The 27805-nt window shown below is 40.3% G+C and overlaps 1 protein-coding gene across 3 annotated transcripts in view; it reads right to left on the bottom strand.

Moving 5' to 3' along the window:
* Positions 1–27805, bottom strand: part of gigyf2 (GRB10 interacting GYF protein 2) — a 149331-nt gene that overhangs the window by 26432 nt on the left and 95094 nt on the right. For all 3 annotated transcript variants that reach the window (XM_078208491.1, XM_078208503.1, XM_078208497.1), the window contains 6 exons: positions 22560–22672; positions 18417–18545; positions 15818–15918; positions 13156–13256; positions 9180–9338; positions 650–805 (listed from right to left, as the gene is read on the bottom strand). In XM_078208491.1, coding sequence (XP_078064617.1) covers positions 650–805; positions 9180–9338; positions 13156–13256; positions 15818–15918; positions 18417–18545; positions 22560–22672 — 759 coding nt within the window. The remainder of the gene's footprint in view (positions 1–649; positions 806–9179; positions 9339–13155; positions 13257–15817; positions 15919–18416; positions 18546–22559; positions 22673–27805) is intronic.

A 27805-nucleotide genomic window follows, 5' to 3' on the forward strand; every position in this document is an offset into this window, starting at 1 on the left:
TAATGTGCTTTAGGACATCCCAAGGGCTTGCAGGGCTCTATAGAAATGCAAGGTTTTGTTTTTATTAATTTACAGGATCTGGGCATCGCTGGCTAGGCCAACGTGTATTGCCCATTCCTAACTGTCCTTGGGAATGTGGTGGTGAGCTGGCTTTCTGAACAGCTGCAATCCTGTGGTGTCAGTGCCGGGAAGGATGGACTTCAAGGATTTTGACCCAGCAACAGAGAGAGAATGGTGATATATATCCAAGTCAGGATAATGAGTGACTTGGAGGGGAACTTCCACCTTTCGTTTAAAATGATAATATTCAAGAATAATGTTAGTTATTCAAACACTATAAAAAAATAAATACACCATGATTTAACAAATACTTGTTCTATTATTACAGGAATAGTTAGATGATCCAACAAGGTATCTAACTCAATTTCAGAGCTCTATCAACTGCAACATTAGCTGGGCTTCGTTGTAATTGTTTACATCAAACCTTTCTAAATACATGTATTTTCAAATCACCAGCAAATATTTCAGTGAACTGGAAAAGTGAAATGGTCTCACCTTGGAAGAAAAAGCAACAAAAATTATTCCACTAAATTCTTATAAAAATATTTAGCATGTGATTAGCTTCTTTCCGTTAATTTTATTTTCATACCTGTTTTCGAAGGAATTCTTCCCTTTGGCGCCTTTCTTCCTCTTCTCTCTGCCTTTCTTCATGCCGACGGGCTTCTTCCTTTTGTTGTCGCTCCTCCTCTTCTCTTTGCCGGCAGAGTGCTGCTTCATGCTCTCTTTGGCGTTGTAGTGCTTCTTCCTAGAGCAAGCAAATAAAATCAAATATCCATTCAAAATCACCAAACATAAATTTGAGGGAAGAAGCTATTCTTAGCAACAACCGTCTAAAGAAAAATCAGAATTTAAAATTAATGTATTAGCAGCCATGCCCTTCCTGCATCCCACAAAAAGATTCGTCCGGAGAATACCTGCAGAGGCGAAACATTAAACAAACATAAGAACAAGGAGCAGGAGTAGGCAATTCAGCCCCTTGAACCTGCTCCGCCATTCAATAGGATTATGGCTGATCTTATCTCAGCCTGAACTCAACTTGACCATCTTCCATTACCCTTCAACCCATAACAAACTAAAAATCTGTCTATCTCCTCCTTAAATTTAGTCAATGTCCTGGTATCCACTGCACGATGGGATACTGAATTCCACAGATTTACAACCCTTTGAGAGAAGTTTCTCCTCAGCTCTCTTTTAAATCTTCTACCCCTCATTCTAAAACTATGACCTCTTATTCTAGATTGCCTCACAAGAGGAAGCATCTGCTCTAAGTCTACTTTGCAAATACCTTTTTATCATCTTATATAGCTCAATTAGATCTCCCCTCATTCTTCTAAACTCCAGGGAGTATAGACTTAATTGCTCAATCCCTTTTCAGAAGACAAACCCCTCAGCTCTGGAATCAACCTAGTGAACCTCCTCTGAACTGTCTCTAATGCCACTACATCCTTCCTCAAATAAGGGGGCCAAAATTGTACACAGTACTCCAGGTGCAGTCTCACCAATGCCTTGCATAGTTGCAGCAACACGTCCTTACTTTTATACTTTATTCCTTTAGCTATAAATGCCAAACTTCCATTTGCTTTCCTTAATACCTGCTGTAGCTACATACCAGTTTTATGCGACTCATTCACGAGGACACTCAGATCTCTCTGTAGCAAAGCATCCCAAAGTCTCTCTCCATTTAGATATGTTTCCTTTCCATTTTTCCATGACCTCACACTTATCCACGTTAAACTCTATCTGCCACATTTTGGCCCACTCACCTAAACTATTTCTTATTTCCTCACTGCAATTTACTGTCCCACCCATTTTCGGATCATCTGCAAATTTGGCTATAGTATCTTCTATCCCTGTATCCATGAGGACCAAACCCTGTAGTAATCCCACTAGTTACAGCTTGCCAATGAGAAAAAGATCCATTTATCCTGACTCTCTACCTTCTATCGAAACAAATAAAATTATGCCTAACCCCATGTGATCTTACTTTGTGTATTAACCTTCTGTGCAGCATCTTATGAAATGCCTTCATGAAGTCCAGATATATTACATCTACAGTATCCCCATTATCCATTGGCTTGTACATCTTCAAAGAGCTTTAGCAAATTAGTCAAACATGATTTACCCTTCTTAAAGCCATGATGACTCTGATGATTGTGTTTTGACTTTCCAAATGTACTTAATAACGGATTCTAATTTCCCAACAACAGATGTTAAATTAACTGGTTTGTAGTTTCCTACTTGCTGTCTCCCTCTTTTTTTGAATAAGGAATTAGCAATTTTCCAATCAACTGGAACTTTTCCCACATCCAGGGAATTTTGGAATATTATAACCAATGGATCCACTATCTTCTTTGCTACTTCCTTTAATACTCAAGATGTAGACCATTAGGCCCTGGGGACTTGCCTGCCTTCGATGCCAATGGTTTGTTGAGTACTATTTGCCCTATTGATGATGGTTGTTACATTTTCCTCCCTTTCTATTATGTCTGCATTACCTGTCATTATTGGAATGCTACTAGTGTCCTCCACCGTGAAAACTGAGGCAAAATATTAGCTTCTTCGCCATTTGTGTTCACCGCTATTAACTCCCTGGTTTATTCTGCAAAGAACCAACATTCACTTTAACTACTCTCTTCCCTTTTATATACTTACAGAAGCTTTTGCTATCCTTTATTATATTTTGTGAGTTTTTTTTCATAATTCACCTTTGCTCTTTTTATTACATTTTTAGTAACTCTTTGTTGATCTTTAAAAGTTTCCAAATCTTCCAGCCTGCCACTGGTCTTTGCAATATGTACGTCTTAGAATTTGTCTTAATGTTGTCTTTGACTACCTTGCTTAGGCCATGGATGTTTTTTCCCCTTTTACAATCTTCCTTCCTCTCTGATATATAGTTTAGTTGGGAGAAATTGAATATCTCCTTAAACAACTGCAACTGCTCGTCCACTGTCCTAGCTTTTAGCCAAACAAGCGAAGGACCTATGATTTGCAATTCATAACAGAGACCTGTAGTACTCTTCTCTCACGAGTAACTCCTTCAACCTGACCACATCCTATGCTAATCAACTGCAGTTTGTGAAAATACATGACATATACCCTGAACGACTAATGAGATGTTGGATGGCAAGAACTATTTGGCAGATTTTACATCTTAATTAAACAGAACATGAGAAACATTAAAGCTGTAATGAAGGAGGAATAAAAAAATGGAAACATTACTGGTAAAGCTGAATGTGTTCAAGCAGCCCAGAAGTCCAAGAGAAGAAAATAAGTGGGTTGACCCTTCAAACACTAATAACTAATCTGTTCTCCTCACAACTGTTAACTGACTTGTTGAATGTTCTTGGTGCTTTTTATTTATGTTTGTTTCATACACATATTGCATAACACAGTGGTTCCCAAAGGGTGCGGCGAGAGAGGATGGCAAGTGTGGCAGGAAGATTCAAGGACAATCAAAGAAACATTTAAATATGGTTTAAACAAGCATTGTTTTATACTTTCTGGATGTCCCATGATCATATTGTAAAGTAGTTGTGTTCTATATTATGAATCAAGCACTACTAGGAGTTGTTTTTTTTAATGTATTTCTTATAAATAAAAAATTCGGTGTGGCACGAGCAAATTTTTATTCCGAAAGTGCGGCCCAGTGAAAAAAGTTTGGGAGCCACTGGCATAACAGAAAGCGACCAAACAGTAATTTAGGTCGAGGATGTGCGGGTTAGGTTGATTGGCCATGCTAAAAAAATTGCCCCTTAGTGTCATGAGATGCGTAGGTTAGAGGGATTAGTGGGTAAAATATGTAGGGATATGGGAGTAGGGTCTGGGTGGGATTGTGGTCGGTGCAGACTCGATGGGCCGAATGGCCTCTTTCTGTAATGTAGGGTTTCTATGATTTCTTCTATGAACTTGTCACTGGCTGGATTGCACAAAAGGTTTATAGAATTCTTGCTAAGTATCAAGTAACTAACAAGTTATTACTACTGATATGCTTGCTCCAAGTTTACTTCAGCCACTGATGGCGAATTTTACAACTGAATTGCTGCTCAAAAGAACAAGTGTAACTTCAACCACCTTTGCCTCAAACCACCAAGGCAGGAGAGGGGTGGGGGTCATTAAAGGTAACAAATGTGAAAACTGGCCCTAACCAAGAATATGCCTTCATTGATTTATTCACCAAGGCTAAAGGGGCATTGGAGTAGCCCACTCACAGGAAACAGTTAAGTGATGTCTATATGATAATGAAGCTCTGGTTCTCAGATATTGTAAGCCTTTTAAATTTAAAGGTCCATGGTTTGGTTTCCCAGGGCTCAAAAGGAAAATGGAAGATGCTGGCTCCAGCAGGTAAATGTTTAGCTAGTGCTGCTTGTGGTCCAAGAAAATGACTGCTTTCCTCCAACTCAAATATTCTGCCGCAATCTCACCCTCCCTGCAATCGGTAACTCACCCTGACACCATTCCTCTCTTCATTCCCTCTCACCATTCTTCTGCCAACCCCCAACACAGTGACCACTCCAATCACAATCGATTGGCAGCCAGGAAGGAAATGTATGACATACAATCTAGGAGTAGGCCACTCGGTCCCTCGAGCCTGCACCACCTTTTAACATGATGGCTGATCTAATTTTAACCGAACCTTCACATTCCTGCCTGAAAAACATAGAAACTAGGAGCAGGAGTAGGCCGACCAGATAAACTTTCAGCCCTTGCTGATCAAGAATCTATCTACTTCTGTTTTATAGATATTCAAAGGCTCTTCCTCAATTTTTGAGGAGGATAATTACAAAGTCTCAGAACCCTTAGAGAAAAAAAGAATTCCTCATAGATCTTAAATAAGCAACCCCTTATTTTTAAAACAGTGGCCCTGGTTCTAGATTCATCCACAAGAAGAAACGTCCTTTCCACATCCACCCTGTCAAGACTCCTCAGGATCTTGCATGTTTCAATCAAATCGCCTCTTACGCTTCTGAACTTCAGTGTTGGAAACCTAGCCTGCCCCTTCTTTCCTCATAAGACAACTCATACATTCCACATATTAGTCTAATAAACCTTCTCTGAACTGCATTTACATCTTTCCTTAAATAAGAAAGCAATGCAGCACACAATACTCTAGATGTGGTCCCACTAATGCCCCATATAAGCGAAGCATAACCTCCCTACTCTTGTATTCAATTTCTCTTGCAATAAATGATAATATTTTATTAGTTTTGCTAATAACATGCTGCTTCTGCATTCCATCCTTATGCAATTCATGCGCCAGGATACTTGAATCCCTCTGCATCTGAGAGCTCTGCAATCTCTCACTATTTGTATAATATGTTTCTTTTTATTTGTTCTGCCAAAATGGACCATTTCATATTTTTCCACATTACATTCTACTTTCCAGACCGTTGTCCATTCACCTAACCTATCTATATCCTTTTTATGTCCTTGCATCATCAACAAACTGAGGAATCATAGTATTGATCCCTTCATCTAAATTATTTCGATAAATTGTAGAGATGAGGCCCCAGCATTGATACCTGTGGCACACCACTCATCGCTTCCTATCAAACAGAAAATGACCTATCTATGCCGACACTAGCTTGCCAATTTTCTATCCATGTTACCTCCCACACCATGTGTGTTATTTTCAGCAATAACTTTTAATGAAGCTCCTTCAAATGCCTTCTGGAAATATAAGCATAGTACATCCACCAGTTCACCTTTATCCACAACACCTGTTACTTCTTGAAAGAACTCCAATAAATTGGTTAAACATGATATCCATTTTACAAAACCATGTTGACTCTGCATGATTTCCTTGAACTTATATAAGGGAACTGTTATAACATTTTTAATATTAGCTTCTAATATTTTCCCAAGATAGATGTTCAGCTAATTGGCTTGCTTTATCTTCCTCCCTTTTTGAACAAAGGAGTTACATTAGCTATTTTCTCATCTAATGGGAACCTTCCCCTCATGTAGTGAATTTTGTAACATTAAAACTAATGCATCAACTACCTTTTCTCTCCATACTAATCTTTTAGTCCCTTTTGCTGTTTTCTATATTCTGGCCAATCTTCAGGGCGGCACGGTGGCGCAGTGGTTAGCACTGCTGCTTCACAGCTCCAGGGTCCCGGGTTCGATTCCCGGCTTGGGTCACTGTCTGTGTGGAGTTTGCACATTCTCCCTGTGTCTGCGTGGGTTTCCTCCGGGTGCTGCGGTTTCCTCCCACAGTCCAAAAATGTGCGGGTTAGGTTGATTGGCCAGGTTAAAAATTGCCCCTTAGAGTCCTGGGATGCGTAGGTTAGAGGGATTAGCGGGTAAATATGTGGGGGTAGGGCCTGGGTGGGATTGTGGTCGGTGCAGACTCGATGGGCCGAATGGCCTCCTTCTGCACTGTAGGGATTCTATGATGATATTCTTTCTGGCCTACTGCCCATTTTAGCATAATTATATGGTTTTCCTTACTATCTTTAACTTTGTTAGTTAACCACAGATGGTGGGTCCACCCCATGGAATTTCTCTCTCTCATTGGAATGCATCTATTGTGTGCATTCTGAGATATCCTCTTAAATGTTAGCCATGCATCACTATTGACCTATCCCTTAACCTAGATAACCAGTTCACTTTCACTACTGCTTTCATGCCCTCATAATTGTCCTTATTTAAGTTTAAAATACATCTTTTAGACCACTCTTCTCTCCCTTAAACAGTACAAAATTCAATTACATGATCACTGCTACCTTGGGGCATCTTCACTATGAAGTCATTAACTAATCCTATTTCATTGCATGATATCAGGTGTAGTATAGCCTGCTCCCTGGTTGGTTTGAGAAGTTGCTCATCTAAGAAATTATCCCAAAAATATTCTATGAATTCATCATCTGCTCTACCTTTGCCCATCTGATTATTCCAGTCCATATGCAGATTAAAACCTCCATGATAATCGCATTTCTGGCAAGCGCCCACTGTTTCTTCTTTGGTACCCCAACCTATCGTGTTGTCTCAATCCTCTCTATTGTGCTAATGTTGTCTTTAATTAATTAAGCTACCCCTCCATGTCATCTATGTGCGGATCCACAAGAGACGGGTGAGATCCTAAATGAATATGTCTCATTAGTATTTACTGTTGAGAAAAGCATAGATGTGAAGGAACTTGGGGAAATAAATAGTGATGTCATATTACAGAGAAGGAGGTGCTGCAAGTCTTAAAGCGCATCAAGGTAGATAAATCCCCGGGACCTGATGAAGTGTACCCCAGGACGTTGTGGGAGGCTAGGGAGGAAATTGCGGGTCCCCTAGCCGAGATATTTGAATCATTGATAGTCACGGGAGAGGTGCCTGAAGATTGGAGAGTGGCAAATGTTGTGCCTTTGTTTAAAAAGGGCTGCAGGGAAAAGCCTGGGAACTATAGGCCAGTGAGCCTCACATCTGTGGTGGGTAAATTGTTGGAAGGTATTTTGAGAGACAGGATCTACAGGCATTTAGAGATGCAAGGACTGATTAGGGACAGTCAGCATGGCTTTGTGAGTGGAAAATCATGTCTCACAAATTTGATTGAGTTTTTTGAAGGGGTAACCAAGAAGGTAGATGAGGGCAGTGCAGTTGATGTTGTCTACATGGACTTTAGCAAGGCCTTTGACAAGGTACCACATGGTAGGTGTTGCATAAAGTTAAATCTCACGGGATCCAGGGTGGGGTATCTAAATGGATACAAAATTGGCTTCTTGACAGAAGCCAGAGGGTGGTTGTAGAGAGTTGTTTTTCAAATTGGAGGCCTGTAACCAGCGGTGTGCCTCAGGGATCAGTGCTGGGCCCACTGTTATTTGTCATTTATATTAACGATTTGGATGAGAATATAGGTTAGTTAGTTTGCAGATGACACCAAGATTGGTGGCATTGTGAACAGTGAAGAAAGTTATCTCCAATTGCAACAGGATCTTGATCAATTGGGCCAGTGGGCTGACGAGTGGCAGATGGAGTTTAATTTAGATAAATGCGAGGTGATGCATTTTGGTAGATTGAACCAGGACAAGACTTACTCAGTTAATGGTAGGGCGTTGGGGAGAGTTACAGAACAAAGAGATCTAGGGGTACATGTTCATAGCTCCTTGAAAGTGGAGTCACAGGTGGACAGAGTGGTGAAGAAGGCATTTGGCATGCTTGGTTTCATTGGTCAGAACATTGAATACAGGAGTTGGGACGTCTTGTTGAAGTTGTACAAGACATTGGTAAGGCCACACTTGGAATACTGTGTGCAATTCTGGTCACCCTATTATAGAAAGGATATTATTAAACTAGAAAAAAAGAGTGCAGAAAAGATTTACTGGGATGCTACCGGGACATGATGGATTAAGTTATAAGGAGAGGCTGAATAGACTGGGACTTTTTTCTCTGGAGCGTAGAAGGCTGAGGGGTGACCTTATAGATGTCTATAAAATAATGAGGGGCACAGACAAGGTAGATAGTCAATATCTTTTCCCAAAGGTAGGGGAGTCGAAAACTAGAGGGCATAGGTTTAAGGTGAGAGGGGAGAGATACGAAAGTGTCCAGAGGGACAATTTTTTTTAAACACAGAGGATGGTGAGTGTCTGGAACAAGCTGCCAGAGGTAGTAGTAGAGGCGAGTACAATTTTATCTTTCAAAAAGCATTTAGATAGTTACATGGGTACGATGGGTATAGAGGGATATGGGCCAAATGCGGGCAATTGGGATTAGCTGAGGGGTTTTAAAAAAAAGGGCGGCATGGACAAGTTGGGCCGAAGGGCCTGTTTCCATGCTGTAAACCTCTATGACTCCACTTTTTTCTTAACTTCCCATCCTACCTCAAAGTCACATACCCTGCAATATTCAGGTCCCAATCTAAGCCACAGAATCATAGAGTTTTACAGCATGGGAACAGGCCCTTCGGCACAACTTGTCCAAGCCACCCAGTTTTTACAATTAAGCTGGTCCCAATTGCCCGCGTTGGTCCATATCCGTCTATACCAATCTTACCCATGTAACTGTCCAAGTGCTTTTTAAAAGACAAAACCGTATCTGCCTCTACTGGCAGCTCGTTCCGGACACACACCCCTCTGAGTGAAAGAAATGTCCCTCTGAATCCTTTTATTTCTAAATTCTGTTCCTAAGTGTACCTGTTTCCTCCTCACAAGCTCTTCTTCCTCCTTTCGTTTCCTCTCCTCCTCTTGCCTTCGTAAAAGCTCTTCCTGATGGCGACGAATTTCCTCTTGTCGTTTTCTTTCCTCCTCTTCCCTTTTAGCCCTAATTTCTGCATCTCTCTTTTCTTGTTCAAGCTAAGCACAAAAACATCAATTACAGAATGTTACCAGCAGTACATGGATTAATAGAATTAAGTTTTTCTTTTTAAAAATTATTGGGAAAATTGCATATGTAACTCACGAAACAGATATAGAGTACCAAAAACACAGTTTACAAATAGTTTCAGTGCCAGTAAATGAAGTAACTTCTAGTGCATTATTGATGTGTTCCATGATAGGGCATGAAAACTGGAAGATGTAGGAGCAGAATTAGGCCATTCGGCCCATCAAGTCTGCTCCATCATTCATTATGCATATTAAACAAACTATATTTTTCACCAGACTAAATTAGACCATTACAGTAGCATCAGAAAATTGCTGAAAGCAGCTAAGAAAAAACATGCATTTATACAAGTGCCTTTCACATCTTGAATAGCCCAATGAATTTCACACCAAATTAATTTTCTTAATGTTTAAGTGCAACCGTTTTTATATCAGCGAACACGGCAATCAATTTTCACACAGATCCCGCAAATAGCAACAAATGATCAGATAATGGTTGGAATTTCCTTTCTCTAACTAACTTAGGTTAAAATTACACCAAAATCTATGCCAATTTCTACTCACCAACAGGAACTCGCACCCAAATTTCTTGGAGTTCATTTGTCCAATTTGAAATGTAAAAACTGTCTTAAACCAAGTGCACTACTGTCCTCTGGCATGATGTCTCACCTCATGCCATTGCGGATCCTCTTCCATTTTTATGCAAGATAGGAGTGTGGTGTTAAAGGCTCATTTTGAGCATAAACACCAGCATAAATACGAGGCGTTGAATGGCCTGTTTCTATGCTGTATTTTATTAAGCCTGACTTATGTTTAGCTGAAGTTTAACTTAAGTTTGAAAGTGAAATAGTTCAGTTCTAAACAAGGATCTTAAACTTAAACAAAGCCAATTACACAAGAATGAGTTGGCCAAGGTTGATTAGTTAAAAAGACCAGAAGGCATGGCAACAAATAAATAGCGAGCAATATTTAAAGAAACAATTCAAAATGTTCAACAAAATACATCCCGATAAAAAGCAAAGCCTCAGCAAAAAAGATCCATCTTGCTTACTGAGGAAGTTAAGAATAATATGGATTAAAAGAGGGTTAAAATGTTAGAAAGAGTAGCAGCAAATCAGAGGATCGGAAGTGTTTAGAAACCAGCAAAAAGCCACAGAAAGGTTGATAATAAAGAGAAAATAGAATATTAGAGTGAACTAGCCAGGAATATAAAAACAGATTCCAAGACCTTTTACAGCTATATGAAAAAGAGAGTTGCTAAAGTAAATGCTGGTTCCTCAGAGGTATAGACTGGATAAATCATCATGGGGAATTAGGAAATGGCAAAAAACATTGAACAAATATTTTGTGTTTGCCCTCACAGTAGAAGGCATGTTACTTACCAGAAATAGAGGGTACCACCAAGTTAAAAAAGAGTGAGGAAACTAAGGTAATAAATATCAACAGAAAAAATGTTCCGGAAAAATGTAAGGGACTAAAATCTGTCAAAACTCCATGATTTAGTGGCCTGCACCCAGGGTTCTAAAAGATATAGTGGATGCACTGGTTATGACTTTCCAAAATACCTTGAACAGTTCCAGCAGATTGGAAATTAACAACTGGAATTTCACTATGCTAGAAAAGAGGGATAGAGGAAACAGGGAAAAGACCAGATAATCTATCAGCTAGGAACACACAGTTAGTATGCAAGTACATCGAGCAAATAGGGAGGTTAAGAGGCACATTGGCCTTTAATTGCAAGGGGACTAGAATACAAGAATAAGGAAGTCTTGCTACAATTGTATAGAGCTTCAATGAAAACCACACCTGGAGTACTGCTTGCAGTTTTGGTATCCATAAAAAAGGTAAGATATAGTTGCAAATGGAGGCAGTACATTGAAGGTTGACTGGATTGGTCCCTGAGATGAGAGTTGTTCTATAAGAGGCTGAGCAAATTATGTCATATTCTCTGGTCTTCAAAAATATGAGGGGCGATTTTATTGAAACATACAGGATTTTCAAGGGGCTAACAGGATGGACATGCTGTTTCTTCTAGAATTTAGAAGATGGCAATATAGTCTCAGGAGAAGGGATCAATCATAGAAGACTGACATGAAGAAAAATTTCTTCATTCGGAAATTTGTGAATCTTTGGAATTGTTTACCCCACTGAGGATTGTGAATGCTCCATTACTGAATACATTTAAGGCTCAGACAGACAGATCTTTGTTCTCGGAGAGAATCAAAGGATATGGAGAACATGTAGGAAAGTGAGGCTAAGGCTGATCAATCATGATTTTATTTTACATACAATTGAGAGGCGAGATAAAATTCCATTTGAAAGACAGTGCAGCATGCCTTCATTACTGCAGTGCAACTTGTAGGTGGTGCACACTGTTGTGTCAGTGGTGTAGGAAGTAAATATTGAAAGTAATGGATGGGCGCCAATCAAGCGGGTTGTTTTGTCCTGGATGGTACCAGGCTTCTTGAGTGTTGTTGAAGTTACACTCATCCAGGCAGTTTGAGAGTATTCTCACACTCCTGGCTTGAGCTCATAGGCTTTGCTGTGTTAGAAGGCAAGTTACTCACTGCAGAATTCCCAACTTCCAACCTGGTCCAGTTCAGTTTCTGGTCAATTTTGATAGTGAGTTATTAAGCAATGGTAATGCCACTGAATATCATAGGGTGATGGTTAGATTCTCTCTAGCTCGAGATGGTCACTGCCTGGCACTTGTGCAGTGCAAATCTATTTGCCATTTTTCAGTTCAAGCCTGAATGTTGTTCAGGTCTTACTGCATACAGACACAGACTGCTTCAGCACCTGAAGGGTTTTGAATGGGGCTGAACAACCCCACTTCTGACCCTATGATGAAGAGGGTGTTCCTCTACAGCACACTGTTGATGTCCCTGCAGACAGCAAATTTAGAAATTAGTGCACGAACAAGAACTTCTCTTTGGTGCTGCAATACTGCTGTTATAATACCACTCTACTGAAAAGATTATGCCAGTGTGAGTACATAAAAAATTATGTAACTGTGTTTTTAAACAGTACACTAAGCAATAATTGCTGCTGAACAACCTCTCTGGCAATGGAAAACTAATATCATATGAACAACAACAATGTTTTCCATAATTTATTCATTTTTTAAAGTTTATGATATTTCAACTAATGCATTTGTCCCAATCTTTACTTCATCCTCCATAAAATTTAGAAATGGTGAAGTATAATCAATTCATTTCACTTACTGATTTGGTCTTTGTGAAAACAAGTCCAAGTGATTGGTTGCTTACTCTGCTTAATGATATCACTGGAGATAGGTGCTTTGCGATCCCTTGACTTTTTACCAGGTTCAAATCAACATTGGGAAAGGTTTGTAGTCAGCTTTCTTTTGAGGTAGGTAGCGAGTACCATTGCTCAAGTTGGGCCTCTGTGCCCACACCTGTTTAAATATTATCCAGAAACGTTGTATGTAATTCAGTTATATGAAAATTTCCACTGAACACCACGGAAGGATAAGTGAACAGTTTTGGTTGAGACCTGCTGTTTATGGTTAAGAATTAAAATACCTTTGTGCCTTACTACCATAACATTGCCACTCTGTACCATAAAATGCAAATATACAGAAGTCAAACTCTTTTCTCAGTAGTTCAAAATTGAAATCAATGGGGTTGTTCTGGCTGCTCCACCAGCTTTATGTTCCTGCCCAGCGACAACTAAGCTGTGGATTTTACAGTTAAAAAAGTGAATTCCAGATTACCAACTTATCAAGTAATATCCAAAATGATTCTGTGCAAATTTGTTTTTTTATTACCTTGGCAGCTTTTCCTCTCTCCATCTGCTGGATTTGATCAACAGAAGCACCCTGAACTGGAGAATCAACTGGCAAGTCCCACACACTACCACCATCCCAACCTAAGGGAAAATGATGAAAAGAAAAATAATTAACTACATCATAAACTCTAACCATTTCTTCCAACAGCCGTGTGTAGTTTGGTAAGAAAAGTCAAAATAATTAATCCCACAGAAAACTGCAGGTTAAATTAAGCAGCAGTAGGTGCCATAAGCAGTTTCCACAATTAACACTGCAAGAATGGAATTTTGGGAACAACTAGCAGTTGGGCAAAGAGATTTAAAAAGGCTGATAGATCTCCACTCAAATGTCTTTTTCATTCAGACTGACTTGCATCTTCCACTCAACATAGAGTACAGCCTAGGTTTCACAGATTCTGGGGTAACATGCATTACCACTGAGTGTCAACAATGCTATAAATATGGCTGTGTCATACAAAGCTTCAGAAACGATACCATTTAACTTTCGGAAATCTAAAGCTACTCCTTTAAAAAGGCTGGAGGCTTTCTCCCCCGGTAACAAAGAACAAGTGTATCCTCCTGGTTTTTGTCTTTTTCTCATTTTTGAGATAGACAAGTGCTAATGTTGTTACCTCATGAGAAGCCTTCAGGAAACCAGATACTACAATGACCTTTTCAGGACAATTATGTGGGCACTGACTAATTCTAAACTCCTTAGTCAGCCACATTGAAAGAAAATAAAGTATGGAAAACCAAAAAGCCTCAGTGTAAAAGGGGATAAAGGGAATAAGGAACAATTAGGTATAGAGGATGCACCCAAGCTGATATGGTCATATGGTATATTCATCACTCCTGACTCTGCCATTGATTGTTAAAATAGCTCCATGGTTGGGTTAACAGATTTGCACTAACGCTTACCAAGTCCTTCATAAATTGCAACGTTTACAAAATTCACAATCACTGCATGCCATATTTACGGACCAAAGCGTGATTTCCAAATCTGACTCACTTTCGAAACACACCCATAAAAAATGATGAAACTGCTGAGTTTCTCCAGCATTTTCTGTCAGTCTTGTACTACATTTCTGAACCAAGAAACCCATGTTACAAGTTTATCTGTATACTAGACATCTTTCCGTCTTGGGGGGACAGTCAAAACAAAATAGATATCCCAGAGGTGCATTTGGAGGCCTTCCAAATCATAATCCAAGAAACTCCTTTGAAACAAAAACTAAAGTATTTTCATTCATATTTGTAAATTCCTTTAGAGCCAATTAAGTGAAATGTGGGGTTGCTGTTCCAATGCAGGAAACACAGCAACCAATTTATGTAGAGGAAGATACCAAAAACTAGATGACAACAAAATCTGTTTCAAGAGATGTTGGCTGAGGGATAATCTGGAGAAAATGTCCTTGCTCTATTTGGAAATATGTTGTGGGATCTTCTAGATACACCTGTAGGTGCACACAGGATGCCAGCGTGGCATCTCATGTAATAGATAACATCTCAGATATTGCAAAGTTTCCTTAAAAAAGTGTCCGTTAGGATTATGTGCTCAAGTATCACAACTGGGGCTCGAACCTACAAACTTCTGTCTTGGGACAATTCAAGGTTGAAATAAACTTGACTTTATAACCCTAGCCTCACAACATTTTAGTTGGGTAACCAAGTATTCACATACACTACTTTCTGCAACCACCATTTTTACTGGATGGGGTTCTTCCGTCAGACATCCACCAATGAAGATGGTTCAAGGAAACCAAAGAACTGCTGTACCTTTACCTGAACACAATGCTATGGAACCATCATTGCTATTATTGGGATCACGACTCTTATTCCACAGTCAAAGTATAATCTCGCACCTAATGCAATGTCAAGGATTTGTGCCGGAATGTTTCCATCTGTATATAATTAGGAACAGATGGAGGGAATTGAAGGATGAGAGAGGTTTGTGACCAACTGAAGTTGTGACCAGCTGCTAGTTTAATATGCCAACCTTAGAGGCATTTAATGCACAAGTAGTCTAAAGCTCAGAGTTTGGTTTGGAAAAGAATACAAGCAAACAGCGTTTTCGATTACTTAGGCTTACAGAAGATGGAGAGTGGTGATGTGCGAGCGGAAGAGTAACAGCGGGTATTGGAATAGTCACTGTTGGAGTGTAGCAGTGATACAGAGTTTATGATAGAGGCTGGCCTAAGTAAATAAGAGGCACAAATACAGATTTAAAGTACATGCATCCTTCAGGAGGGAGGATTTGTTCAGTTTCAATACCACAGCAGCTAATCTAAGACAGTAAATAGGAGAAATTGGCAAGTTGAAAATCAAAGAGATGCAATATCATTGGTTTAGGCACAACTCTTAGGTTGTGACTAATGGGAACTCTTGAATTAGAAATCAAATCTCATGAATTGGTTAAACCTCCAACGTAGTCAAAAATGTGTTACATGCATATCAGTCAACTGTGTATACTAATGATCCCTTATTTTTCTCTTTCCTTTCATTCCATGTGTCATAGGTTATAACTGTCTCCTATAGTTAAATTATGTTACACAATAACCCCAGAGGTCAGAATCAAGATGTGCACTGTGATTGAATGGTTTAATTTTAACCATTGCCAAATGATTCTTTGAAGGCACTAAGGTAACACGCTTGTTCATATTTACCTGAGGGCTGAGATGCTGCAGCTTGCAATTCCCAAATTGAGTTACTGTCAGACACAGTCATGGGCCTTGTTACTGGAGGCATCAGGCTTTGCTCCGAGGATCTGGGTGTAGATAAGGTGTTTATTTTTACTAGCTGTGGAGTAAATATTGAATTCTGACAATCTTTGATAGTGGATTAAAAATCATTCTATGAAGATAATTTTGAACATTATCATTAAAAACAGTGAAATCTTTTTCATAACAAAATATAGAGAGATGAATGATGATACGTGTTGGCCGACAATTCATCAATGTTCAGTAATTTAAACAACACGACATTTAGGCCTGAATCTTCCAAGGAGTGGCAATCTCTGTTGGATTGCTACTCCAATCCTACTTTACTGTGCCACGCTGGCACTCCATATTTCTGGTTGTTGGTTGATGATCCCAATATCTCCAGAAATGCAGAACAAACCTAAAATGGAACATCAAGGGAGGACAAGCCATACACCTTTTTTACGGCAATAGCACCTGCATTCTGATAAGAGAGTTTAAATGTCACAAAAATTTTCTTTGAGAACAGTTTTTCCCTATCCACTCTGTCCAATCCCCTCATGATTTTGAACACCTTGATCACATCTCCTCTTAGCCATCTCCTCTCCAAGGAGAAGTCCCAATCTCTCCAATTTTTCTTCATAACTGAAGCTTCTCATTTCTGGAACCACTCTTGTAAACCTCTTCTGTGCGTTACCATCCTTCCTAAAGTATGGTGTCCAGAACTGCACCCATACTCCAGTTGAGATATTACCACCATCTTATATTCAGCATAACCTCCTTGTACTCAATGCCACTATTAATAAAGTCTGTCGATCATCTTTAACAATTTATGCACATAGGCACCCAGGTCCCTCTGCTCCTGCACAGCCTTTATTGTTTTACCCCACTATTTTATATTGCCTCCCCATGTTCTTCCTATCAAAAGAGTCACCTCACACTTCTCCATAATAAACATCATCTGCCACCTATCTGTCCACTCCACCAACATGTTTTGTCCCTATGAAGTTCTACACTGTTCTCATCACTGTTTACAGCGTTTCCAGGCTTTGCATCATCAGCAAACTTCAAAATTATCCCCTGAATGCCAAGGTTTAAATCATTTATATCAGGAAGATCAAGGGTCCCAATACTGACCCCCAGGGAACCCTACTACAAACATTCTTCCAATCCAAGAAATATCTATTAACCATTACTCTCTCTTATTCAGCCAATTTTTTTATCCACATTGCTACAGTCCCTTTTTTTCTCCACTGTATTGAATGTCTTTTGGAAGTCCATGTACATATCAACAGTAGTGCCCTCATCAATTCCTGACACCTCTTCAAAAAACTCCATCGTGTAAGTTAAACACGATTTTCCCTCAGCTGGCTCTTACTAATCAGTCCAAAGATGTGCAGATTTGGTGGATTGGCCACGTTAAATTTCCCTTCGATGTCCCAAGATGTGTAGGTTAGATAGATTAACCATGGGAAATGTGTGGGGTTATGGGTTTAGGGTGGGGAAAGAGGGCCTGGGTAAGATACTCTGTCAGAGAATTAGTGCAGACTCGATGGGCCAAATGGCCTCTTCTGCACTATAGGGATTCTATGATCCCACATTTTTCCATGTGACTATTAATTCTATCCTGAATAATTATTTCTCGAAGAAATGAAACAATAAAACAAAACAATTGAGCAATCAAGAAAACAATTAGAGTATGAAAATTCATAATTTGAACAGGCAAAAGCTTAATGACAAAGAAATCAGAGCCAGCATCATTGGAATAATAAACAAGTGTCCATCTTGTGGCAAAACTGAGACAGTATCTTGGAGTTGCATCAAAATGAAGTGATTGCCATTCAGAGCTCCCAATGGCATTGACAAAATAATTTATCTTGCATCTGAAAGATTCACCTATATCACCTTGATACAAAACAAAATAAATTTTCTTTCTCCCCAAATTGCCACTTACTGGTGGAAGGCACCAACCCCTTTCTTTCATCCCAATATTCTCCCTTGAAGACATTGGTTTCTTGCTGGGTACAATGCTACACTTACCACTTATCATGTATGACACTTAAATTAATATTCATCATAAAGAAGGCTATTTAACTTCTGAACGCATCAAATCAGAGTCCAGTCCTGACCATCGCTGCAGATTGAGTAAAAGCTTTTTAGCAGAAACCAGGAGTAGGAACCCTGCCCTAATGTATTTTCCATAGCTAGGAACCGTTGAAGCCAATTATGTTTTCCTCAACTCCCAAAGAGATATCCCTCCAATTTTATAATTTTCCTCTTTTACCAGTGGTATATGGAATATAACCAATTAAAAATCAAAATAAAACTGGTACGGACAGAGAAAATAATTAGAGAACCCAAGATAATAGGATGTAAACATGGACTATAAGCCACAATCATTTGCGTGATATCTAGAAGCCCAGCTATTTGGATTCTACCGCATGCTCAGATCACCCATTTCAATCATATTGCATAAGCAGTTTTGTAGTGCTGTTGCCATTCCTAAAAATGTGTATGAAAAAACTACTCTCTCCCCTCAAAAGTACTAAATCCCACAAATTGTTACCTTAACTTTAAGGCTTGGAACTGTTCAAGTATGACGGCCAGTTGCTGTTGTTGTTGCTGCTGCTGCTGCGATGTTATGGCTCCCATAGCTGCCTTTTGTTGGTGTGCTATTGCTTGTGCATACTGTTGCCTTAGAGAAAAGTACAAATCTTAAGCACTGACTGTTAACTTGTAGCGCAATGACAAACAATTGGGTTGTCACATATTTTTCATAAGGTTAAATTTTAGTGCCGAAATTGAAAAAGTAGATTTCATAGCCCATTTACTTATCATATTTCTTAATAGCACAATCTTAGAAATAATAATCCATTTGAAGGGCCATAAAAACAATTACATAGCATTTATTTCCCTTATTCATATTAGCATTGACTGTGAGGTTCAGCAAGCCCAGTTCATTTTCATAAATTTGTGTATACCATTCATCATAAAAGCAAGAGCCAGTTATGTATTCCTCCTTCATCATACCCCGTCCCACCCCCATTACCTATTCTTTCTGTACTTTAGGACATATTTGACTTACAACCTTCTTAGTTTTTTAAAAATTGGAATGAATAAATGAAGACCAGTTAGAACATCGGGACAGCTGTTTTCAACTGGCCACATACAAATCTGTCAGAAGCTGTGCGTTATTTGTTTAATCTGCTGCAAAAGTTAAATTGTGGAAAACTTCTTGGGAGCTATATTTCTGACATTTCTTCTTGATCTTTGGAGGCTATTGAACAAAACTCTACATAGCAATTAAAAACTATGTTATTCAACCACAGCCAGTGCACTTTGTTAAAATATAAAAACCTATGCAGCAAAACTTACAATGCTTCTCACAAATTCTTAACCTTCAGTATTGTTCTTGCTAAGTTTTAACTACAATTGGATAAAATTAAAAATAAGAGGCTATGTCCACATGAGAGACAATCTGAACAGGTAAGGCATGCTGATATACAAATCTTGTTAAATCACTCCTGTATATAATGCCTCATTGTTTTTCCATACTAACCTCAATAAATTCAAAAATGGGGAGATGGTAATGTACTTGTAATATCACTGGACGAGTAACTCAGTGTCCTGGCTACTGCCTAGTGGGTTCAAATCTCACCAAATAATCTTAAATTCAATTAATAAATTCAACTGATTACTAAAACAATATCTGGAATTGAAAGCTAGTCTCAATAATGCTGCCATGGAGCTATTTTCAATTGTCATTAAAGCCCATCTGGTTCACTAGTGTCCTTTAGGGAAGGAATTCTGCCATCCTTAGCTGGTCTGACCTACATGTGACTTTGGGCCCACAGCAACGTAGCTGATTTTTACCTTCCCTCTGAAATGGCCTATCAAGCCATTTAGTTGTGCCAAATCACTACAGTAAAGTCAAAAAGGAATAAAACTGATGGACCCAGCACAGACATTAGTACAGTGGTATACAATCATGTGGAGTTGGTCCGAGGAGTCCTCAACTTTGAATCCAGACCCCATGAAGTCTCATGGCATCAAGCCACGCATGGGCAAGGAAACCTCCTACTGATTATCACTTATCACCCTTCCTTTGCTGCTGAATCAGTACTCGGGTATTGAACACCACTTTGGAGAAGCACTGACGGTGGCAAGGGCACAGATGTCCTTTGGGTGGAGGACTTCACCAAAAGTGGCTTGGTAATACCAGTATTGACTGAGCCCTGAAGGACATATCTGCCAGAAAGGGTCTGCAGCAGTGTGCGTGAGGAAACAAACAAGAGGAAAACTGACTAGACCATGTCTTTAACAGTTTAGCTGTCACTGATGCATCATCTATGATAATATAGGTAGGAGTGACCACCACACTGTCCTTCAAATCTCATCCTCACACTGAGCATGCTCTCCATCATGTTGAATGGCAACACCACAGTGCTAAAGGGGAAAGTTTCAGTACTGCCAAAACTGGGCACAATGAGGTGCCGTGGGCCATCAGCAGCAACAGAATTGTATTCAATCGTAATCTCCAACTTCATGGCCTAACATATACCTCACCCTACCATCAAGTCAAGGGATCAACCCTGGTTCAATTGTGCAGGAGGGCATGTCAAAAGCAGCATCAGGCATATCCCCCACCAAACTCTGGCTTCACTGTCAAAATGTGGAGATGCCGGCGTTGGACTGGGGTAAACACAGTAAGAAGTTTAACAACACCAGGTTAAAGTCCAACAGGTTTATTTGGTAGCAAAAGCCACACAAGCTTTTGGAGCTCTTAGCCCCTTCTTCAGGTGAGTGGGAATTCTGTTCACAAACGGAGCTTATAAAGACACAGACTCAATTTACATGAATAATGGTTGGAATGCGAATACTTACAACTAATCAAGTCTTTAAGAAATGAAACAATGTGAGTGGAGAGAGCATCAAGACAGGCTAAAAAGATGTGTATTATCTCCAGACAAGACAGCCAGTGAAACTCTGCAGGTCCACGCAACTGTGGGAGTTACAAATAGTGTGACATGAACCCAATATCCCGGTTGAGGCCGTCCTCGTGTGTGCGGAACTTGGCTATCAGTTTCTGCTCAGCGACTCTGCGCTGTCGTGTGTCGCGAAGGCCGCCTTGGAGAACGCTTACCCGAATATCAGAGGCCGAATGCCCGTGACCGCTGAAGTGCTCCCCAACAGGAAGAGAACAGTCTTGCCTGGTGATTGTCGAGCGGTGTTCATTCATCCGTTGTCGCAGCGTCTGCATAGTTTCCCCAATGTACCATGCCTCGGGACATCCTTTCTTGCAGCGTATCAGGTAGACAACGTTGGCCGAATTGCAAGAGTATGTACCCTGTACCTGGTGGATGGTGTTCTCACGTGAGATGATGGCATCTGTGTCGATGATCCGGCACGTCTTGTCGCACAACCCTGCCACAGCAACCTCTGCAAGACGTGCCGGATCATCGACACGTCTTGTCGCACGTCTTGCCACACAACCCTGCCACAGCAACCTCTGCAAGACGTGCCGGATCATCGACACGTCTTGTCGCACGTCTTGCCACACAACCCTGCCACAGCAACCTCTGCAAGATGTGCCGGATCATCGACACAGATGCCATCATCTCACGTGAGAACACCATCCACCAGGTACAGGGTACATACTCTTGCAATTCGGCCAACGTTGTCTACCTGATACGCTGCAAGAAAGGATGTCCCGAGGCATGGTACATTGGGGAAACTATGCAGACGCTGCGACAACGGATGAATGAACACCGCTCGACAATCACCAGGCAAGACTGTTCTCTTCCTGTTGGGGAGCACTTCAGCGGTCACGGGCATTCGGCCTCTGATATTCGGGTAAGCGTTCTCCAAGGCGGCCTTCGCGACACACGACAGCGCAGAGTCGCTGAGCAGAAACTGATAGCCAAGTTCCGCACACACGAGGACGGCCTCAACCGGGATATTGGGTTCATGTCACACTATTTGTAACTCCCACAGTTGCGTGGACCTGCAGAGTTTCACTGGCTGTCTTGTCTGGAGACAATACACATCTTTTTAGCCTGTCTTGATGCTCTCTCCACTCACATTGTTTCGTTTCTTAAAGACTTGATTAGTTGTAAGTATTCGCATTCCAACCATTATTCATGCAAATTGAGTCTGTGTCTTTATAAGCTCTGTTTGTGAACAGAATTCCCACTCACCTGAAGAAGGGGCTAAGAGCTCCGAAAGCTCGTGTGGCTTTTGCTACCAAATAAACCTGTTGGACTTTAACCTGGTGTTGTTAAACTTCTTACTGTGTTCACTGTCAAACCCAGAAGCTCTGCCAAGCAGCCATGAGCAGCGTGCACCCTCCTGGTAGAGCCTCCTCCATGCTTTGCCAGGGTTGGAGAGGCAGCTGGAAGGAGGTGGAAGTTGGAACAAAATTTAAAGGGCCGGATTCCATAATCCAAAAGTCAGAATTCTGCTGAATGCCAGAAAGTTCTCAACCTGTATACTGCCAATCATTCACTGTCGCAGGGTTGAAATCTTGGAACTCTCTTCCTAATAACACAATGGATTCATCAGCATCAGAGAGACCTCAGTGGTTCAAGGCAGCAATTCACCATGACCTTCTCAATGCCAATAAAGGGATAGGCAACAAATTTCTGGTCTTCCCAGAATCCCACAAAACAATAAAAAAAAAGCCTTTATGATTTATTGCTCCAAGAACTACCTGGTCATAAGCTGCGCCTGCAGAAGCTGCTGACACTGTATCTGCTGCATTTGATATAAATTCAAAGTAGCCAGTTCCTGCTGCCTTTTCAATCTTTCCTGATCCAGGTCACCCTGAAAACAAAATAGATGAGAATAAAATACGTGCAAGGGAGCGCCAAAGAAAGCAACAAAATATTTTTATCAAAGTACAAAAAATTTGATTTGGAGAATTTTGCAATCATAACTGGAAGTAAATTTACTTTCTCATCCCAATAACAGTACAAAACATTAATGATATGGAAAACCATCCAAGCTGTACTAAAAATGTAAAGTCCATAATTTTTGAAATACCACAACGACTTACTGTACCAATCCTAACATTATATTCTTATCACAAACCATTTAATGCTGAATTACAGCAACTTAGACTGAAGTGCAACTATCCTTTTAAGAAAGTCAGGTATTTTATCCACATATTTTCCCTTTGGTTCATTTTTCATTAATTCAACAACCTGATCTTGAATGTAAAATTTAACCACATACTACTTATCCTTAGCTTCATTGCCTCTGGAAGTCTTCATATACAGGCATCCCATTATGCAGCTGTGTTTAAAATATGTTCCATTCCATGGGTGCATGGTTGCAATGTTTGACCTGTTTTTTCAAAATTAGACATGCAACGTAGGCCATGAAAATTAAACTGCTGCCTGAAATTGCTATCAGTGATTCCACAGAATATGCTGTTGCTACCCTTGCAGATAGAAGCCATCCAGAAATCAGTGAACTGGCATGAACTTCCACGTTTTACATTGCAAGTCTCACTGTTAAAGACTTGGAAAAAATTACACCGTGTTGAAAGATGTGTAATTGGGTTTTTAAGCAGAGTGCTAACTCATAATTACTTCTGAATAACCTCTCTGGCCCTGAATATCTTATTTCATATTTGCAGAATGTCAAATTTCTACATTGCGACAATTAAATTCAAAAGATTTTTAAATAACTTGAGATTTTAAAGTTTATATTTTAGCTTCTACCTTAATCCCATGTGCATGTCCCAATCTGTATTTCATTTCCTGTAAATGATTAAAATGTGAAGGATAATCATTTTCTATTTCCTGGTTTGTTGTCCGAGAGAATTCTTCAAACTGACTGATACCTTAGCTAGCTTAATGTCATCCCTGTTGCTGGACAGCAGAGAGTCCCTAAAGTTCGCGCAAGAATGAAATGATCAAGAAATGTGAAATCCATGTGACAGAGCTCACTTCATCCGGTTAAACAGCTTTCTCTGAAATCAACCGTGAGCACTGTCACTTTGCCGCTGACTGTAAAATCCAGGCGAATCCATGCAAAATGCTACTGAGTTAAACTTGACTTCCAAGAATTTAGCTTTACATATCTGGGAGTTGCAGATCAGTGCATGACTAACCTGTATTTAGGGTGTCCTCACCTTATTACTGGAACCAATGAAAGAGTTTTAATATTTTCGGGATCATTTACACTCATTGCTACTGCCAACTCTATTCACCAGAATTCAGTAACAGGTGGTGGGTGGCTTGTGTCCTTTAGTGGAAGGTAGTCAACATTTGCTCTTATTGACACTGGTAGGCCTCCCACTCAAGTAAACTAAGAGAACCCACTGTCCCCATTTTCTATGATTGAATTAAGCTGTAATGATTGAATCAAGTGGAAGAAGTCATAGCTGTGGTTTATATTCAGTTGTGAAATAAAATAACTCAAAGATTTACGTCAGAACCCACAACACGAAATGTGAACCCAATTCACCTTCTGAGAGTTTGAGAAAGTCAATACACAACAGATGCAAATATCTGGATCAAATCAAGGAAGGTGTTATTATTACAACCCAAAGTTATATTAAACGCACACTGATATACAATAGAATTAAATCATTTTTTTAAAAAAACAAGACATTTGGGATGTTCACAGGACATGGATAATGTTACTGAATTTGAGAAGGTGCCTAGTATGGCAGATTCAAATTTATAATGCCAACCATAAAGCAATGCCATGTGCTTTTGTTAAGTTTTGCTTTTAAATGTCATCTTTTGCTTCCTCAAAACAGAGCTTTGCCAACATCATTATGGCTGAATGAAGTGAATTAAGTGATTTGCTGAGGGTTTTAGATGACTAGAGTGGGCCTTTAGAGGCGGCACGGTAGCACAGTGGTTAGCACTGCTGCTTCACAGCTCCAGGATCCCGGGTTCGATTCCCGGCTGGGGTCACTGTCTGTGTGGAGTTTGCACATTCTCCTCATGTCTGCGTGGGTTTCCTCCGGGTGCTCCGGTTTCCTCCCACAGTCCAAAGATGTGCGGGTTAGGTTGATTGGCCAGGTTAAAAATTGCCCCTTAGCGTCCTGGGATGCATAGGTTAGAGGGATTAGCGGGTAAATATGTCGGGGTAGGGCCTGGGTGGGATTGTGGTCGGTGCAGACTCGATGGGCCGAATGGCCTCCTTCTGCACTGTAGGGTTTCTATGATTTCTATGATAATCACAACATTACCCACGTTCTTTCAAATTACACCAAAATACTACATTTTACATACTGTTATACTGTATATTAAAGTTATATGACCTAAATTCAGGAAGTCCCACTCATAACCTCTCCACCTTTAAGGCACTCCTTAAAACCTACCTCTTTGACCAAGTATTTGGCCACTTGCATTAATATTGCTTCATATGGTTTAGTGTCAGATCCTGTTCAATAACACTCCTGCAAAGCACCTTCTTTGGATAATGAAGTTTCTACTAAAATCCCCATTGAATTTATAGACCATCTTTCATGCATGGCCCTTAGTCCTGGTCTCCCCACAATGGAGAACATCTTCTCGGCATCCACCATATCAAAGCCCCTTCATAATTTTAAAGACCTTTATTACTAGGTCACCTGTTACTAAGATGTGATATAAATGTACGTTGTTGCTCTGGAATTTTCTTACCAAAACTAAACATGCAGTCTTGCTGTTTACAGGAATTTTCCAGAAGACGTATATTTTGCTCAAGTAATTTAACTGAAAACAGCTTTCCAAGTTTAATGATGTGAAAGGCTGAACTGAATTAGCCAAAGCAGAGGAAGGAATAAACGAGGCTTGCAGATTGAGCAAGGTATTTAAACACAATGTCACAGAGCTCCAAGTTGTTCAAAATCTACAAAAGAGCAGCAAACCTATTAACTACTATAAAATTAATGATTTATAGCGTATTTTTATCCTGAAGCCATTTAAAAATATTTAAACATCACGTCTTTTTCTTCATTGAACCAGCAGAGAACAATTTTAACAAGTTGTGAGGACAATAGCCATTTAATTTCTTTTGTCAATTAACTTGCTAAATGATGATCTGCTCAATACCATTTATTTTTACACTTTGGTATGCTTTGCACGTCAAGCATCTCACTTTGCATCCTCTCAACTAGCACAGAAAAGAACAACTGAAATTGGGGGGATTTTAATTTTAAAAAGAAACAAAAAAATGTTGCATAAGTAAATCCCATAATGGGATGGGGATCAGTGGTTTATGGAAGAAAAAAACCAAGTCTTAATCAGGTTCTTCAAAGGCAGAGTCATTTTCTATTAATCACCAGACCCCGGTATACGTGCTCAATTCGTTTCTCTTCAAAAGTGTCAATTTTTAAATGGAAAATGCTCAGTTATAGAGTCTACAGCAAAGAAATAAGCCAGGTGCCAAACTGGTTTACGCCAGCATTTATTTTTCCCTTCTCTGATCACTCCATCTTACCACCAATTCAACATATTCTTCTATTCCTTCCTCTTTTATACTTATCCAGCTTGCTTTTAAATGCATCTCTGCTGCTCACCTCAACTGCCTGTGGTAACAATTCCACATTTTTATCATTCTTTGAATGAAGTTTTCTGTATCATCTTTTGGATTTATTGGTGATTATCTTTTAAGCATATTCCCTGTTCCTAGTCTCCCACCGCAACAGGTCCATAGCAGACACCATCTCCCTGGCCCTGCACTCAACCCTGGAACACCTAGATAACAAAGACACCTATGTCAGGCTCCTATTTATTGACCACAGCTCAACCTTCAACACCATTATTCCTACGAAACTCATCTCCAAACTCCATGGTCTGGACGTCGGTTTTTCTCTCAGTGACTGGATCCTGAACTTCCTAACCAACAGACCACAATCAGTAAGGATAGGCAACAACGCCTCCTCCACGTTCATCCTCAACACCGGTTCCCCACAAGGCTGTGTTCTCAACTCCCTACTATCCTCCTTATACACCTATGACTGTGTGGCCACATTCTCCTCCAACTCGATTTTCAAGTTTGCTGATGACACTACTGTAGTGGGTCGGATCTCAAACAATGACGAGACAGAGTACAGGAATGAGATAGAGAATCTGGTGAACTGGTGCGGCAACAATAATCTCTCCCTCAATGTCAACAAAATGAAGGAGATTGTCATAGACTTCAGGAAGTGTAGTGGAGAACATGCCCCTGTCTATATCACTGGGGACGATGTAGAAACAGTCGCGAGCTTTAAGTTTTTAGGTGTCCAGATCACTAACAACCTGTCCTGGTCCCCCCCATGCCGACACTATAGTTAAGAAAGCCCACCAATGCCTCTACTTTCTCAGAAGACTAAGGAAATTTGGCATGTCAGCTACCTTTACAGATGCATCATAGAAAGCATTCTTTGTGGTTGTATCACAGCTTGGTATGGCTCCTCCTCTGCCCGAGACCGCAAGAAACTACAAAAGGTCGTGAATGTAGCCCAATCCATCATGCAAACCAGCCTCCCATCCATTGACTCTGTCTACACTTGCCACTGCCTCGACAAAGCAGCCAGCATAATTAAGGACCCCACACACCCCGGACATTCTCTCTTCCACCTTCGGGAAAAAGATACAAAAGTCTGAGGTCACGTACCAACCGTCTCAAGAATAGTTTCTTCCCTGCTGCCATCAGACTTTTGAATGGACCTACCTTGCATTAAGTTAATCTTTCTCTACACCCTAGCTATGACTGTAACTCTACATTCCACACTCTCTCGTTTCCTTCTCTATGAACAGGCGGCACGGTAGCGCAGTGGTTAGCACTGATGCTTCACAGCTCCAGGGTCCCAGGTTCGATTCCCGGCTCGGGTCACTGCCTGTGTGGAGTTTGCACATTCTCCTCATGTCTGCGTGGGTTTCCTCCGGGTGCTCCGGTTTGCTCCCACAATCCAAAGATGTGCGGGTTAGGTTGATTGGCCAGGTTAAAAATTGCCCCTTCGAATCC

This window comes from Mustelus asterias, chromosome 3, assembly GCF_964213995.1.
Source record: "Mustelus asterias chromosome 3, sMusAst1.hap1.1, whole genome shotgun sequence".
In the NCBI taxonomy this organism is placed as follows: Eukaryota; Metazoa; Chordata; class Chondrichthyes; order Carcharhiniformes; family Triakidae; genus Mustelus; species Mustelus asterias.